Here is a 15,741-nt window from a genome sequence, read left to right as displayed (position 1 = left end):
AAAAAAAAAAAAAAAAAAAAAAAACAGAAACCAGTTGTCAAACCATGGGCATGCTCCTTAACGCAAGGTTCTGTAATTTTTTCTCCAAATCAATTGATTTGGTAACTATTGATTCCTATAGGCTACTAGATACTACAAGAGGGTTTGATGATTTTCAGTTCTTGTAATATGTTGCAACTGTGCTTCTTAGGAATTTGAGAATATCGCTTACACGTTTTGTTTGGATTGAGATGTCTGGTTAAGTTTTTTTTTTTAATATGCTCTGTGTTTTCCAATTTATGTATGTTTGTTTGCTTCTTTATAAGTTTATGATTTTATTTTCAAGAGTGAATGTTGTAGTAGATGAGGATGATGACTCATAATCATATGCAGAATCCATCAAGGTTTTAAGTAAGTTTTTGTACTTAAAGAAACTTCAGAGATATGAGTTAGATGTTTTTTTTTGTGGATGGTGTACTGTAAATTAATCCGTTTGGATTCTCTATTGCTAGTATTTGACCAGTGTTTAATTTAGGGTTTAGTTTTTGATAATAAATCATGAACAAATTATTAATACTAAAAATAGTATATCTTATACTCTAATTTTTGTTTATGGTAATTTGTGGACATTTAGCATTTCATCGGAAGTCCAGCGTCGGAAGTCATCTCTAGCACACAGTTGAAGCAGCATGTCAGATCTTACCCAATTTTTGTGATGTCATGTCCAAAAAATTTCACCCATAGGCAAAGGACAGAAAAGTCATCAACAGTGATGTTTGTATGTAATGTTGTACCTTTCACTATTCAAATGCCTAAATGCGAATCTCACTCCAAAAAAAATGCCTATTTTTATAAATTTCCCTTAAAACTAAATGATAAAATAATAACTTACATGAGTTTTGAATAGTGGTATTTAACTTACAATCCATCTCGTAGTTGGAAGTTAATCTTGGCGTATTATTGACGTCGTTTGTTTCTATCTCACTAACATTGACAACTTGTCCCACAATGTCTACACGGTAGAGTTTTGAATAAGTTAATAAACGATTATTAAAAAAAGCAAATAAGATGTATAAGAAGATTTTTTACCGATTAACATGTTTGCATTATGTAAGAACCCCAGTCAAAACCTTTTTGAAAGTAGTAAGAGTTAGGTGGAGGTCATCAGACAGAGGATCGATCTTCGTTACAATGGTTTGAGTCAAGAAACCCATTTTGTTAACATGAGCAACTGGTCTAAATTGATGCCAGTCAAAAGTTTTGAACGCTTCTCCATTCTCCTGGATCCATATGCCTTTGAAAAGGAATAATACAATCCTTCTTGATAGAATTATATATATTTGTTCCCTACGAAAGTATGAAGTTATTAGCGAGGTTAGTTACGATATCAAATCATACGTTTGTTGTTGGATAAATTAGACTGTAACTTACTTGTTTATCAGCGAGGATCACGTCAAGTCTCACCAAACCTGGTTGTGTTGTGTATGTTTTCCAGGTGTGCAGGATTCGGAACTTGCACTCGCCACGACGTCTTGTACGGCTTGACATCATTGAGAAAAGTAACTGCTTGCGCCATTGCTCTTGAAAGAATGAAGATGGTGTTTGGTTGAGTAATGAGGTATAATATTAGTCTATTTATAATATATTAGCTAAACCTAGAGTATCAAATGGCTTGTTTGGTGCAAATCTTGGATGGCAATTATTTATCGAATATTTTGAAGATTTGATCATAAGAATACAGTTATGATTGCTAATAGTTGAAGCTTTTTTTGGTAATAATCGTGAAAGATGCTTTTATTTAGGGATGAGTTTTGAGTAAATATGGTTATTAGTTATAATTTTGCAATTTATATTTATGCTGTTTTAAAAACTATTATGCGATATTAGTGACGTTTTAAGAAGTAGTTTTTTGGTATGTATGTTAGCTATTGGTAGCTACCTTTATGGCATTTAATTTGCAAATTACGTGATATTAGGAAAATTACAATCTAATTTTTAGGTGATTTGATTGTTATGTTTCGCAGGAGCTCAATACGGATCAAAAACAGAGTCCAATAAATAATTAAAAGGCCAACAAACGATTGAAGCATAAAACATAGTCCAATAAACTGAGATCCGATACAACTGGGTCGGGTTTAGTAAAAACGCGCGGACCTTAGTTGGATCTGCGATTATGGCTTTTATTAGTAACATGACTTAACATTGAGTTAAGTTGAGTTATGAACTTAACTCAAAGTTTATTCAAAAATGTTACCAATCAAGAATAAAACTAAATTTTTTGAAGTTGAGTTTGAATAATCATGTGTTATGGTTGATGTACAAATTTGAGGTATATCCTTTGTAAAATTGTTAACTCAAAAAAATATTCAACATCATGGAATTTTTCATGAGTTAGGATGTGGTAAGTTGAGTTAGCTAATTTTTTAATTAAAATAAAACGAAAATACAGTTATATAAAACAAAATATTGTTTTTTGCTTAATTCATATATCAATAAAAATATATTTTACCTTTTTATTTTATTTAATAACTTCTTTATTTAGTTATTTTGATTTTTTTTATATTTTGCCAATTTTTTTATCATTTGAATCAAATTAGGCATAGGTCTAAATATCATGAGATTGTAAATATTATGAAATACATGTAGTTATTTTTATTAATATATTTTATTTTATATTATTTTAATTTATTTTATTAATATTTTTTTACTAATACATTTTATTTTATTTTATTTTATTAAATTTATTCACTAATACTTTTTAATAATTATAATTATTAATCATTTTCAATTAAAATTAATTAAATAATACATACTGCAACATCTACCACAAAAGTGTCACCAATCAGTAATTTTGGTAAGATTGATAAATCATATTCTTACAGCAATTTATTACATCAAACTACTATTTTTACCATATAATTTTTACTGCAAAATACATCGGATTATAATATTCTCTGCAACTCAACTTAAAAAAACCATGTTACCAGTCAGAGCCTATATTTTATTATTTTTATTTAGACCAAATTACCCTGGCGAATTTTAATTAAGGCTTTCCTTAATACTTAATTCAGTGGCAATTTTAGTAAATAGACTAAACATTTTGGACATTTTTTTATTTGTACTTCTGAAGATTTCCAACTATTTATATTGTTACGATTTCGAAATTGATAGGGAGAAAAAAGTTTAGAATTATCATTAACTAATTGAAATAGTGATGAACTTTGAATTTCGTGGGTAACAAATTTTTGCAAAGATTTGTTTTTTCTTTTTTTTGTAGTTGATGAAATAATAGTTTTAAAAAAATATTTCATTAATGGTGAAACTAAATTTCAGTGTAAGTTTATAAGAGTTAGAAGTTCCGAATATCTAATTGTATCCAATTCAAAAGGTTACTAAAATTTAGCAATAGCTCCGAAGGAGTTGTACATATTATATTATACATCATATCATATTATATGTATATTGAGGAGGTTAATATTAAGTAAACAAGCAAAGCGAAAGGAGTTGTACAACCATATACAAGAGATTAAAGGCATTGATTCTTATATTTTTATATTGGTTTGCTTTAAGCTTCTTCACATCATAGTTGCTACTTTAATGATAGCATTCTTATATCAGGCAATATTAGAGTCTTTTGTCGCTGCCACCCTTTGAATAAGTCTGCCACAATTGTTGATTTTAAAGGAGCAAAAGATGGAGAGCTTGGTCTTATTAGGAAACAATTCCAAGAAAAATTTCAAGTTTGACATAGTTTATACACCGAGAGATGGTCAAGGTAGTGTAATATGTCATGGTCAAGTTAGATCATTAAGTTTAGATAACACTAATAAATAACCAAGATGTATAAATAAATTGTTTAAAAACAATTGTTTAATAACATTTGTTCAAAAAACTAATGTTATTAAACAAAAATTTTGGGTTTGTTAACAAAGATGTATAAATAAATTGGACTTTTCTCTATTATTTGCATGTAATGGGTTTTAAATTTTAATATAATTAGATACAAATATACAATACATAAGAGAAAATGTGTGTGTTTTATATTAAAAAATGAATAATAGGGGCATTAAATCATATATCAAATAACACTAATTCTGAAATTTTAACAGTGGACATGCCCATCTTCAAGTGAAATTTAGTTATTGTAATTTTATGACATAAGCTAATCATGTTTTGTCTTTATTCTCTGTTTATGCAGGCTAGTCACCGAGTTAAATCAGAAGACCGAGAGCCGCTTCTTTCCAGACCAACCATCAAATTTAAAGCGATAATACCTAGACTAGTGGTGCTTGGTTCAATGTAGTTAGTGGTTCCATAGGTCTGAACGGTACGGACTATGTGGAACGGCGCAATGGTTAACTAGTCAAAAAATTTCGATTACCAAAAACTACACTACAACAAAGCAATTATGAATTTTAAGGAACTGAACACTAACTTAGTAATCTAATCCCCATAAAAAAAAAAGAAAAGAGAACTATGAGACAGCCTTATCAAAAGGACACCTGTAAACAATTGCCAGCTCTGCATTAGATAGATATATTGAACTTCATTTGTGTTTTTTTTTTTGTTCTCATCACTAAACACAAAAGGCTTTGTATAGTTTGTAATAATATACCACTACTCATTAATCAAGTAAGAAGAAGAACCCTTTGATGTATTGTTTCAATCATCCTTCACTAATCATATAAGCATATGCTCACATGATCGAGCATCTAACCTCATGTGGCAACATATAACATCATGACAATAAATAATTGATCTTTTAAATTTACTAATAGTCTAATATTTTCAATTATCCACACATGCATCTTAAAAAGATATTTCATTTCATCAAACTACAATAATTTGCAGTTCTTATAACTTGACGTCTACGTATAAATTTAAAGTCTCATCATCGACTGACCAAACCTATTTCCACCAGCATTGTTTTCACGCACCAATTATAAAATTTAGGTTAACTATTTCACTATAAAGAAAAGTACTTGCTTACTATAGAAATTTTAGAGTAAAGGTATGTAACTTTTAAAAATTGCGGGTGGGTTGACAAAAGAAAAATGCGAGTTGGACGGTAATGCGATCTGTACATATATTCTTTGCTTGCACTGACATTATGATCTTAAGTTTGAAAATAAAATAAAAATTCTATTGACGAAACATTGGATACCCTTAATTAATAATCATAGTTGGTTAAGCTTAGACAAGCGTGGATTAGCTTTTGGTAAACTGATTAATCGAATAATAATTAAAAAGAACCTGATAATTCTCATACGTATAGATTAGTTATCAAGAATCATGGATAATGGTGCAACAGATACAGATAGATAGAGAATATACCACGACCGCCAATGGACGTATTCGGCAATACGAAAAAAGAGAATTTATAAATTATAATAATTGTCAAGTGTAGTTATTACAACTTACAAAGAACTAAGGATTTGACTTAAATTGTTTCATGTGAAATTATAAGCACTTACAAGTTACAAGGTTAGAAATCTTGTTTTCTCTCGGCACACTCCAAACCAACCATCAAATTTAAAGCCATAATACCTAGACTAAGATCAAGAATCATTCTAAGAACTGTAGTTGATTACGTAATAAAGTATGCTTGCCGACCGGTAAAATTTTACTACTCTTTCCATTTTACAAAGAGTGTCATTTGAGAGAAATTTTTTTGTTTAACAAAAAATATTATTTTACATTTCCAATAAGTGTTTTAATGCTAAATTTTTCTTTTTACCCCTAAATCCAAAGCTATTTTCATTGAATTTAGATCATTAATTACTTATTAAATAGGGGTAAACATATACTCCCTCTATCCCACAAAGATTGATGTTTTAGGATATTCTTTTGTCCCACAAAGATTGATGTTTTGTAGATTTCAAGAAGTAATCATTGAAAATTTTTAAAATCTTGAATTGTTATTGGTTTAAAATTAAATAATATCTTTTTAATCAAAGAAAAATATATATTTAAATTCAGTAATCATTGTTTTCTTAAACTGTGTAAAAACTAAAAACTTCAATATTTGTGAGACAGAGGGAATATAATTTTAACTTTTCTTAATTTGTGTGAAATGTGTCAGAATGACACTCTTTCTGAAACAGATGGAGTAGTAAAAAACTAAGATTCCTTATTTTATTTTATTTATTTTATATGAAACCTGAATCTTGTGATTATAATTACCAAGTAAGATTCCCCGACAGTGATTTAATGACTATATAGAAAAACACATCATTAGCAGCTAATTGCACATATTTGTCTAATCTCCACACATTTCCTCTTTTGTCCACTTTTGATTGGGGTCATTCATGCTCAAACATTACAGCCTGCGCATTGTAGTATGTTTTGTATGTCTCCGGCGGAACAAACAATGTGACATACGTTGAATAAAACAGACTAATTGTGTGATTCGTGTGGTCTTTTGCTATTAATGCAAATAGTGTCCAAATTTATCAATGGAAATGGAAATTTAAAATATGTGGAAAGTAATACTACTAATATTCCTTTCATTTATAAAGCAAGTGTCGTTTTAGACTAATTTTTCTCTTGGAACTGTCGTTTATGAATTATGATATTAATAATAATGCAATATATTTCAATTGCTCCTAATTAATATTTATACAAATGTCAAACCATAGTAAAAATTCTGAAAGCTAATCTTATTCTGAAGTGTACAATTCACCAAAATTGAGAGCTGGTTTTGTTGAACCAAGATATAGTAGAGTCACACTACTATCGTCATCCATCTCAAGTTTTTTTGGCGGGCTCGAAGTCAAGTTTTTCGAATAAACCGTGAACCGTCGGTGTTAAAACCCCGTCAACATGATGAGACTCTGTACGTTAGCTGGCATGCATAATAATAACAGTGAAATTAAGAGTCACCCAGCTGGCATGATCACCGTTTTGCATTATCCCTGTTTTACCGCAACACCGTTCTCTTTTTTTCTTTATAAGTCTTCTTAATTAAGAATATTTTTTTTTCTTGGTGAAATAATGAAGGCGTGCATGGAGCATGATGCTTGGTTCAATCAATGTAGTTAGTGGTTCCGTAGGTCAGAACGGTACGGACTATGTGGAACGTCGCAATGGTTTACTAGTAACAAAAAATAGTAGTACTATTTACTATACTCTACAACAAAGCAATTATGAATTTTAAGGAATTGAATACTAATTTAGTAATCTAACTAGATTTGGATCCGTGCTAGAGCACGGGTTGAAATCTCTTTTATTTATATTATAATTTCAAAATAAAATATAATTTATAAGAAGGTTTACGATTGTCATTTTTTTTATATGAATATGAGAGATGTATTTTGGTGAATGGAAATCTGAATTATTTATATCAATGTTTTTTTAACCAGGACCGGCCGGTCGGTTCGATCCAACCACAATCCGATAGGTATTTCGGGCCAGGTAACCTCTAAAAACCTAACAAATAAAACTCGCAAAAAACCTGAAAAATCCGTGAACCGGTGGTTGAACCGGCGGGTCGGACCGGGTTATCGTTCTCTGATTAAAATATTTTATTTTGGTCACACTTTAAACTCAAACTAAATTAAAAATAAATGTTGTTATTTATAAAATAATAAGTTAGTTATTTTATCTAATCATTTAAAAGTTTAATTTTAGTTCTTTAGTAGTTAACTATGTATGTTTTGTTCATATATTTATAGAAAAATAGATGTTATATTCATAAAATGTAATCAAATTAATAAACTAATTGACCTGTAATTCAATCGATCCGACTTGTTGAGCCAGTGATCCGAAAGACTTACGGTTCACCTTCCGGCCCGGTTTTAAAGACATTAATTTATATTAAAAGTTTGGAAGAGTGTTAGGTCAGATTTTATTTTGAAATCCACAATAAAATCTCGGAAATCACGATTAAGTGTAATTAATTGCCAAGATTTTATTTCTTTTTACGCCTAACAGTATATTTTTATGCCTAACATTATATATGGTGTAGTAATATATGGAATAATCAAGATTTTTTTGGAAAATTGTATAAATCATGAGAATATTATCTTTAAGAGGATTCTTTGAAATATTCTTAAGTGTATTCGTAATTTCATATAGCCAACGAATTTCATCTATAACTTATTTTTTGTAATCAACCTATATTTAATATATTATCTATTTTGTAACCAACTTATAAAAATTATATACTCTACAAAAAAGTTGTGTACTTCCGTTTAATTATACAAAAAAAATATTGTGTACTTTCTTTTTTATGATTGAGGGTATATTTTATCCCTTTTAATAACTTGGTTAACGTTGTTGTCTATCAATAAAATCTCAGGAAAATAAATTGGTAATATGTGATTGTAGATCTTTGGAAACAACATGATCTTTCGAAAAAAAGTTTGCAATATCCATGAACTATCAATTTGGAATATTAATATATGAACTATCAACTCGTAACAAATTAATATATGGATTAATCTATAACCTATATATAACCTATTTGTAACCATTTATAACCATTTATTAAAATTATAAAGTCTACCAAAACAATTAAGGTTTTATTTGTTACCATTAATATATGAACTATCAACTTGTAACCAATGTAACCAATTAATATATGTATTAATCTATAACCTATATATAACCTATTTGTAATCATTTATAACCATTTATTAAAATTATAAAGTCTTCCAAAACAATGTTGTGTACTTCCCTTTTATTAAAAAGAAAAGAAGATATAAAAATGAGAGGTGAAGTATAATGATAATTAACAAATTAATATGTTAAGTTAGATATCAAAAGATTTTATTTGATGAATAATTTAATAAAAGAAATTAATATGGTAAGTTAGATGATTCTTTAGAATATTCTTTTTAAGATTTTCTGTATAATTTATTTGTAACTAATTAATCTATCAATTAATGTATAATCTATTTGTACCCAACTTATTAAAATTATATAATTTACAAAACAATGTTGTGTACTTCCATTTTATTATAAAGGGGATCCCCGTTAAAAGAAAAGAGAACTATGAGACAGCCTTATCAAAAGGACACCCGTAAACAATTGCCAGCTCTGCATTAGATATTGAAACTTCATTTGTTTTTTTATTTCCCTCTCATATCTGTTGTAATTAGAGTAACTACTAATATTCATTTATTTCATGTATATGGAGTATTAAATAGGCTCTTCGCATTTTTAAAAATTACTTTATATGCTTATAATAGTACAATAAATATGGTGGCTTAAACAAAAGGTTGGCTGGCTTGATAAATACATATATGCTAAAAAGACGATCTTACCCTCAATCTTCGCTGTCTCTGAGTACGAAGGGTTGAATTCTCTACGTGGCATTTTCTGGCAAAACTAATTATTTCTTCTCCTAATGATAGTTGGTCAAATAGTTTAACCAAAGCTCCAAAAGTCAGTGATCTTTGACATACTATTATTTTTAATTCATGATTTTTTAAAAAAATTCTTCTATTTTATTGAAATAATCAATAGATCTACTTTCTAGAATGTTAATTCTTGTTAGGATTTTTTTTTGTTTATAATTTTTAAAAAAAAAATACTAATGTCTGATTACTATATAATCAATTGAGTCGGCCAATTTAATGCGGGACTTCTTTACAACGACCCCTGAAAGTGGGTTTGATAAATGAAACAAAAAAAAACATATACTACAAAGTCTACAATGCAACAAAAATGTAATAAAGATAAAATAATACTAACATGTCTGTGGTGCATTAAATATCCTACCAAGGTTTTTTTTAATAAAATTATAATATGATACCTTTGCTTATGGCTAGTGTATAGTCTGTAAATTGAATTAAAAAATCTGATATCTGATAAGAGTAACATTTTGGGAACATGAGAGTGAACATGCTTTGTATCTGCGTGCCTTGACATTTTGAGCAAAAAACGAATTTAAACCATATTATATACTAACTGCACGTCAGAAAGCATCTATTTAAAATACTAATTACACATTCCAGAGTTTTTACGCATAACCCCTAGATTAGGTGCAATGTATATAAAACATGTATTATTATAATTCGTTTCCTTTTTTTTTTACAGCAATTAGTTAGCAACAATATGAAAATATATGTAGTTAGCACAGTGTTGTGAACATTAACATAATGAAAAAGTCTACTTATTAGTTTTCGAATACTGTGATTTAACCCCAAAAAAAAAGTCAACGTGAGTTATAATATAAAATTAGATAAAAATCACCGAATAAATTTCATCAACGACAAGTAGCCGTGAAGACACGGGAGTGAAGAGAGAGGCTCGTGAGATGAACAAAGAAGAAGATCAATGTCATAATCACAGTGTAAAATAAAAATTTCGTAATATTTTTTTATTAATTAATCAAAGGTTAATAATCTCTGAGTTCCTTATTATTTGATCTGTCTTCTACTTTATTTTTTTTTTCTTCTTCTTCTCTCTCTCATCTCTCTGGACTCTCTCAGACCTTGTTTCTTCTGTCGTCCGGCGTTAAAAGCTTCGGGTGTGGTCCGGCGAAGAAGCCATTACAGAGAGTGATGTCTCATTCTAGAAGGCTTTCGTTAGAACCTGCTATAGATTCAGTTACTGGTAGATTCCGTGTTTTAAAGAGACACGATGATGATGATGATGACGTCAACAAACCTGACTTCAGAGAACTCGATCTGGGTTCTCCTGTCTCTACCTTAATGCCACGTGTCTCTGCTTCTTCTTCTTCTTCTTCTTCTTCTTCTGCAGCTGCTACTCCTACAAGCAGCTCTGGTTCCTCTTCGGGCTCTGCTTGTGGCAAACCGTCGGTGAGTTCTCAGATGGCCAAGCGTTTCGAGAGTCACTCCGGCGAGATTTCTAGCCCCGGATCCGGAACCACCACCCGGAATCTTAAACCGGGTCATCGAAGATCTTCTTCCACCGGTACGCCGTTGATCTTCTCTGGCTCTACCTACTTCACCTCAGCTACTACGAGTCACACCTCGCCGCAGGGAGGTGGTGGTAGTGTCGCTACGTCGGCAGTGTCGTCGAGTCCCGGCGTTTTACCAGCCGGAAACATCTGTCCGTCGGGTCGGATCTTGAAAACCGGAATGTCGAGCCGGACCTCAACAAGGACTGAGACTCTCTGTACAGGAACTGGAAATTACGGACACGGAAACGTTGTACGAAGCGGAAGCGGAGGAGGAGGAGGAGGAAAGGCGGCGGGGAACAACGGCGAAAACCCCCCGGAGGAGTTGAAGAGATTGGGGAATGATATGTATAGGAGAGGCAAGTTCTCTGAAGCTCTATCGCTTTACGACAGAGCTATTTCGATTTCACCGGAGAATGCTGCTTATAGAAGCAACCGTGCGGCGGCTTTAACTGCTTTAAGACGGTTAGGAGAAGCCGTTAAAGAATGTCTTGAAGCTGTTAGGCTTGATCCTTCTTACTCTAGAGCTCACCAAAGACTTGCTTCTCTTTATCTCAGGTAATCTTGAGAGAGACTTGAGAGTTTAGCTTCTCTTGTGTTTTGAGTTTTTAAAGAATGAGAATTTGAATTGTTTGCTTTTAGATTGGGTGAAGCTGAGAATGCAAGACGTCATATTTGTTTTCCCGGGCAATGTCCGGATCAAGCTGATCTCCAACGGGTGCAGACGCTTGAGAAGCATCTCCGGCGATGCTCGGAGGCTCGAAAGATTGGAGATTGGAAAACTACTATTAAGGAAACAGATGCAGCCATTGCAAACGGCGCTGATTCGTCTCCTCAGGTGAGAGAAAGAGAGACTCTTCATTGCCATAATGGTGTATTTTCTTTGTAACTAATGGTGATATGTTTGATTGGTTTGGCACAGCTTGTAGCTTGTAAAGCAGAAGCCTTTTTGCGTCTTAACCAAATAGAGGATTCAGATTTTTGTATATCTTGCGTTCCAAGACTCGATCATCATCATTACCAATCTCAAGTGCAAGCTAAACTCTTTGGTATGGTAGCTGAAGCTTATGTGCTCTGTATTCAAGCTCAAGTTGATATGGCATTAGGAAGGTGAGCTTTCGAAACTCGGAGAATCTTTTTTTGTTAGTTGTTTGTTTGATTATTCTCGGCCGGTGAGTGAGTAAAGATGATAGGTTTGTTGCAGATTTGAGAATGCGGTTGTAAAGGCAGAGAGAGCTGTAATGATCGACCAGACCAATCCCGAGGTAACGTCGGTTTTAAACAATGTGAAGATGGTTGTGAGGGCACGTACTTGTGGTAATGAGCTTTTCAGTACGGGGAGATTCTCGGAAGCTAGTGTAGCTTATGGAGACGGTCTCAAGCACGATGGCTCCAACTCGGTTTTGTACTGCAACAGAGCAGCGTGTTGGTATAAACTCGGTTTGTGGGAGAAATCTGTTGAAGATTGTAACCATGCGCTCAAAATCCAGCCTAGTTACATCAAGGCACTTCTAAGAAGAGCGGCTTCATATGGAAAGGTGAGAGACTAGAACTCAGTGTAATCAGTTCATTAGTAGTTTATTTGATTGACATATAGTTTGTTGAAATGTATAGCTTGGTCGGTGGGAGGATGCGGTTAGAGATTATGAGTTCTTGAGAAGGGAACTTCCGGGAGACAGCGAAGTTGCAGAGTCTTTAGAGAGAGCGAAAACTTTGCTAATGAACAGAAGCCAAGAATCTAAAAGCTTAGGATTCAACAACGAAGTTGAAGCGGTTTCGACTTTGGATAAGTTCAAGAGCTCTGTATCACTTCCCGGTAAGTTTAAAACATACCAAATGTCTGTGAAAGGTTGAGATTTTATATGTCTTGCTCAAGTGGATGGAAACATTTTTGTTCAGGTGTCTCTGTGTTTCATTTCAAATCATCATCAAACCGACAATGCGAAGAAATCTCTCCCTTCATCAACACTTTATGTCTCCGGTATCCATTAGTACATTTCTTTAAGGTAAAGAACAGATTCCAAATACGCTACACTTGTATATATAACCTATGTTTCTCCTCACTGTTCTAATCGAGGAAATGAAATGTTATTAGGTGGATGTGGAGGAGAGCATGGTGTTGGCGAAAGCAGAGAGTATCAGGAAAGTTCCGACATTTAAGATGTACAAGAATGGAGATAAAGTGAAGGAGATGGTTTGTCCTAGCCACCAGTTTCTAGAGGACTCTATAAAGCATTTTCTCTTATGATTGAGAAAGCCCTATTCATCAATTCTCTACTTCCCTATGAGATTCGATGATCAGAAGAGCCTATTTAAAGACTCAGAAAGCAATCTTTGTGAACGATGGGGAAAGAGCTATTCTATCAAATTCAACAAACTATTCATTCTTTCTTCTATTTTTGATTCTAATTCTTTTTTTTTCTTTTTCTTTTTGGAGTTTGACTCTACTTGCTTTGGCTATATTACATATGAGTAAATGTTCAGAAGGATTCAAGAAATGCAAGCTTCATTATCTATTTCCACCTCACTTGACTTGTGAATGCTATTTCTCTTATTGGTGTGGTTGGTTCAATCAAACAGCGACAGAACATGAAACAGAGATCGGAAGTGGAGATTGAAAGAGCTAGAGTGTACTTGAAAACCAAACAGCTTCTGTCTGAGCAATTCAGACATGAAGGGATATATAAAGACTGGATCCATAAGGACATATAGTAAGAAGACAGTACTGAAAAATAAATTACAAATACGCAGTGTCCTGAGTCAGGCATCAAATGATGCAATACATTCAAACCAGAGAGATATGGGACTAAACCATCGTACAAGTAACATAGACATTAATGATACAGGAAACAGAGGAACCCTACGTTTCGCTATTATTCACCGCGCATTTAGTTGTTCTCGAAACATAATGACCATGGCTGCCGCTATTATGGGTGCACACATATCAGATCACTGCATCAAGAGCAAAGAGATCTTGTGTCAGAATTGACTAATTTGATTTTACTAAGGATAAGAATCCCTTCTACTTTACCTCTGCTATATCTCCACCTGCACCGACTTTGGCAGAACCATTCGTCTTATGGGCATCATCTGCTGCATACACAGGCAAAATAAACATTTAAAATCCGCAGCAAAAATATGAATCATGATGAGATAGGGAATCATCTTCTGGAAATGCTTAAAATGTCTTATAGATTCATTGGTTTCTAAGCAAAAACAAAACACAACATTTGAGTAATGACTAGATACATCCAGAATGGGGGAAAAAGCTAAAAACAGAACATCATAAAACATGAGATTGGTTAGGTTCAGAATGATTATTACCTCCTTCTTCTGGGATGTCAGAAGTCCACAAGGTCAGATTGTCCCTAAGGAGTTGCATAATTAAGGTGCTGTCTTTGTAGGATTCCTCATTCAGAGTGTCAAGCTCTGAGATAGCATCATCGAACGCCTGCTTAGCAAGGTGACATGCCCTGAATAGAAAAGATTAAAAACAATCTCAAATATCCAAAACAATGAGTCTTTTCTTTTCTTAGTATAATAAACAATCTCTAAACCTTTCAGGTGCGTTCATGATCTCGTAGTAGAAGACAGAGAAATTCAAAGCCAAACCCAATCTGATAGGGTGTGTTGGAGGGAGTTTAGCCTCAGCAGCAGTAGTAGCAATCTATAGAGGAAACAAACAACTCAAAACTAAAAGCAACGAAAAAAGGAGTATATCAAGTGATCAATCACACTATAGATAACAGGTACAACACCTCATAGGCTTTCAAAGACTGATCAGCAGCCTCTTTCCTCTCATTCCCTGATTTGAACTCAGCAAGATAGCGGTAATAGTCACCTTTCCTGCAAAAACAAACAAACCAAACATCTTCAGACACATAACCTAAAAACCTAAAGTTTGTAAAAAAGAGCAATATAAGAGAGCTTACATCTTGTTGAAGAAGACAGTGGATTCACCCTCAGAAGCCGATGGAATGAGATGCTCATCTAAGACAGACATAATATCAATACATATGTCTGCAAGCTCTAACTCAACCTTCTCCATATAATCTTTGATCCTTTTTACATTAACATCATTCCCTTTCACAGCTTCCTTCTGTTCAATCGAGGAAAAGATCCTCCAGGAAGCTCTCCTTGAACCAATCACGTTCTTGTATCCCACAGAGAGCAAGTTCCTCTCTTCCACCGTCAGATCAACGTTCAATTTCGCAACATTTTTCATTGATTCCACCATCTCTGTATAAAAGAACACATTTTTCAATAACCCATCATGTAAAACAAAAAAAAATCGAGACTTTTGATTTCCAAAATCGACAAAAAAATTCCCAATCAAACCAAACGATTAAAACCCTTTTGATAAAAAAATCAAAATCAAAACAGAGAAACAAGGTAGCAGAATTAGACCTAACAACTACACATAGAACCAATTTGAAAAGGAGATAAGATGATTCTTTTTTTTTTTTTTACCTTCATAGCGCTCAGCTTGCTCAGAGAGCTTAGCGTGGTAGACGAAAGTGTCACGCTCTTTACCAGAAGAAGCCATGGCCGAGATTACTCAAGATTTCAAAAGTATCAAATTACAAATCTTTTTTCTCCGACTGATCCCTAGTCTGTCGACGATCGCTGTTCTTTTGTGTGTTTTGTTTTTTTTTTTTAACTTTTCCTCCAGACCAAAGAAAGAGAAACACAGAGAGAGAGAGAGATCTTTAAAACGCGGGGACACAAGCGTAATTAACGCGGGTTTAACGGGGTAATTAATAACAAAACTCAAAAAGGTCAGTGTCCCGTAAGTGATTTTATTCATTTATATTATTCCTCGTGGGATCCATTACCCAACTATATCATGACATGTCATCACTCTCTATCCACCAGTCCACTCATTTTATTTGTAC

General features: G+C 32.8%; 2 protein-coding genes across 3 annotated transcripts; one reads left to right on the top strand and one right to left on the bottom strand.

Moving 5' to 3' along the window:
* LOC104785109 (inactive TPR repeat-containing thioredoxin TTL3-like) lies at positions 10,322 to 13,373 on the top strand. Its single transcript, XM_010510252.2, has 7 exons — positions 10,322 to 11,404; positions 11,489 to 11,684; positions 11,769 to 11,956; positions 12,051 to 12,384; positions 12,461 to 12,662; positions 12,746 to 12,852; positions 12,942 to 13,373. Exons 1-7 carry the CDS (start codon positions 10,488 to 10,490, stop codon positions 13,092 to 13,094), a joined length of 2,097 nt encoding a protein of 698 aa, XP_010508554.1. The 5' UTR covers positions 10,322 to 10,487; the 3' UTR covers positions 13,095 to 13,373.
* LOC104785108 (14-3-3-like protein GF14 mu) lies at positions 13,478 to 15,563 on the bottom strand. Of its 2 annotated transcripts, none has more exons than XM_010510250.2 (7): positions 15,317 to 15,563; positions 14,779 to 15,085; positions 14,605 to 14,692; positions 14,404 to 14,513; positions 14,171 to 14,319; positions 13,878 to 13,939; positions 13,478 to 13,798 (listed from the first exon to the last, which is right to left on the bottom strand). In XM_010510250.2, the coding sequence occupies exons 1-7, from the start codon at positions 15,390 to 15,392 to the stop codon at positions 13,796 to 13,798; spliced, it is 795 nt and encodes a 264-aa protein (XP_010508552.1). In that variant the 5' UTR covers positions 15,393 to 15,563; the 3' UTR covers positions 13,478 to 13,795. The 2 variants fall into 2 exon arrangements, with proteins under 2 accessions (XP_010508552.1, XP_019101217.1); XM_019245672.1 differs by having other exon boundaries at positions 13,878 to 13,936; positions 15,317 to 15,561.

The sequence above is a fragment of the Camelina sativa genome, chromosome 5 (genome assembly GCF_000633955.1).
Source record: "Camelina sativa cultivar DH55 chromosome 5, Cs, whole genome shotgun sequence".
NCBI lineage: Eukaryota > Viridiplantae > Streptophyta > Magnoliopsida > Brassicales > Brassicaceae > Camelina > Camelina sativa.
Note: the sequence above shows the minus strand (reverse complement) of the source record. Positions and strands in the feature narration are given on the sequence as shown.

What these genes read in the sequence shown, in the direction of transcription:
- LOC104785109 (XM_010510252.2), top strand. Translation starts at nt 10,488, where the DNA reads ATGTCTCATTCTAGAAGGCTTTCGTTAGAACCTGCTATAGATTCAGTT. An exon ending in CTTGCTTCTCTTTATCTCAG is followed by an intron (nt 11,405 to 11,488) that starts GTAATCTTGAGA and finishes GTTTGCTTTTAG; the next exon opens with ATTGGGTGAAGCTGAGAATG. An exon ending in GAGCGGCTTCATATGGAAAG is followed by an intron (nt 12,385 to 12,460) that starts GTGAGAGACTAG and finishes TGAAATGTATAG; the next exon opens with CTTGGTCGGTGGGAGGATGC.
- LOC104785108 (XM_010510250.2), bottom strand. Translation starts at nt 15,392, where the DNA reads ATGGCTTCTTCTGGTAAAGAGCGTGACACTTTCGTCTACCACGCTAAG. An exon ending in GCAAGCTGAGCGCTATGAAG is followed by an intron (nt 15,086 to 15,316) that starts GTAAAAAAAAAA and finishes TCTTTTATACAG; the next exon opens with AGATGGTGGAATCAATGAAA. An exon ending in ATCATGAACGCACCTGAAAG is followed by an intron (nt 14,320 to 14,403) that starts GTTTAGAGATTG and finishes TTTTCTATTCAG; the next exon opens with GGCATGTCACCTTGCTAAGC.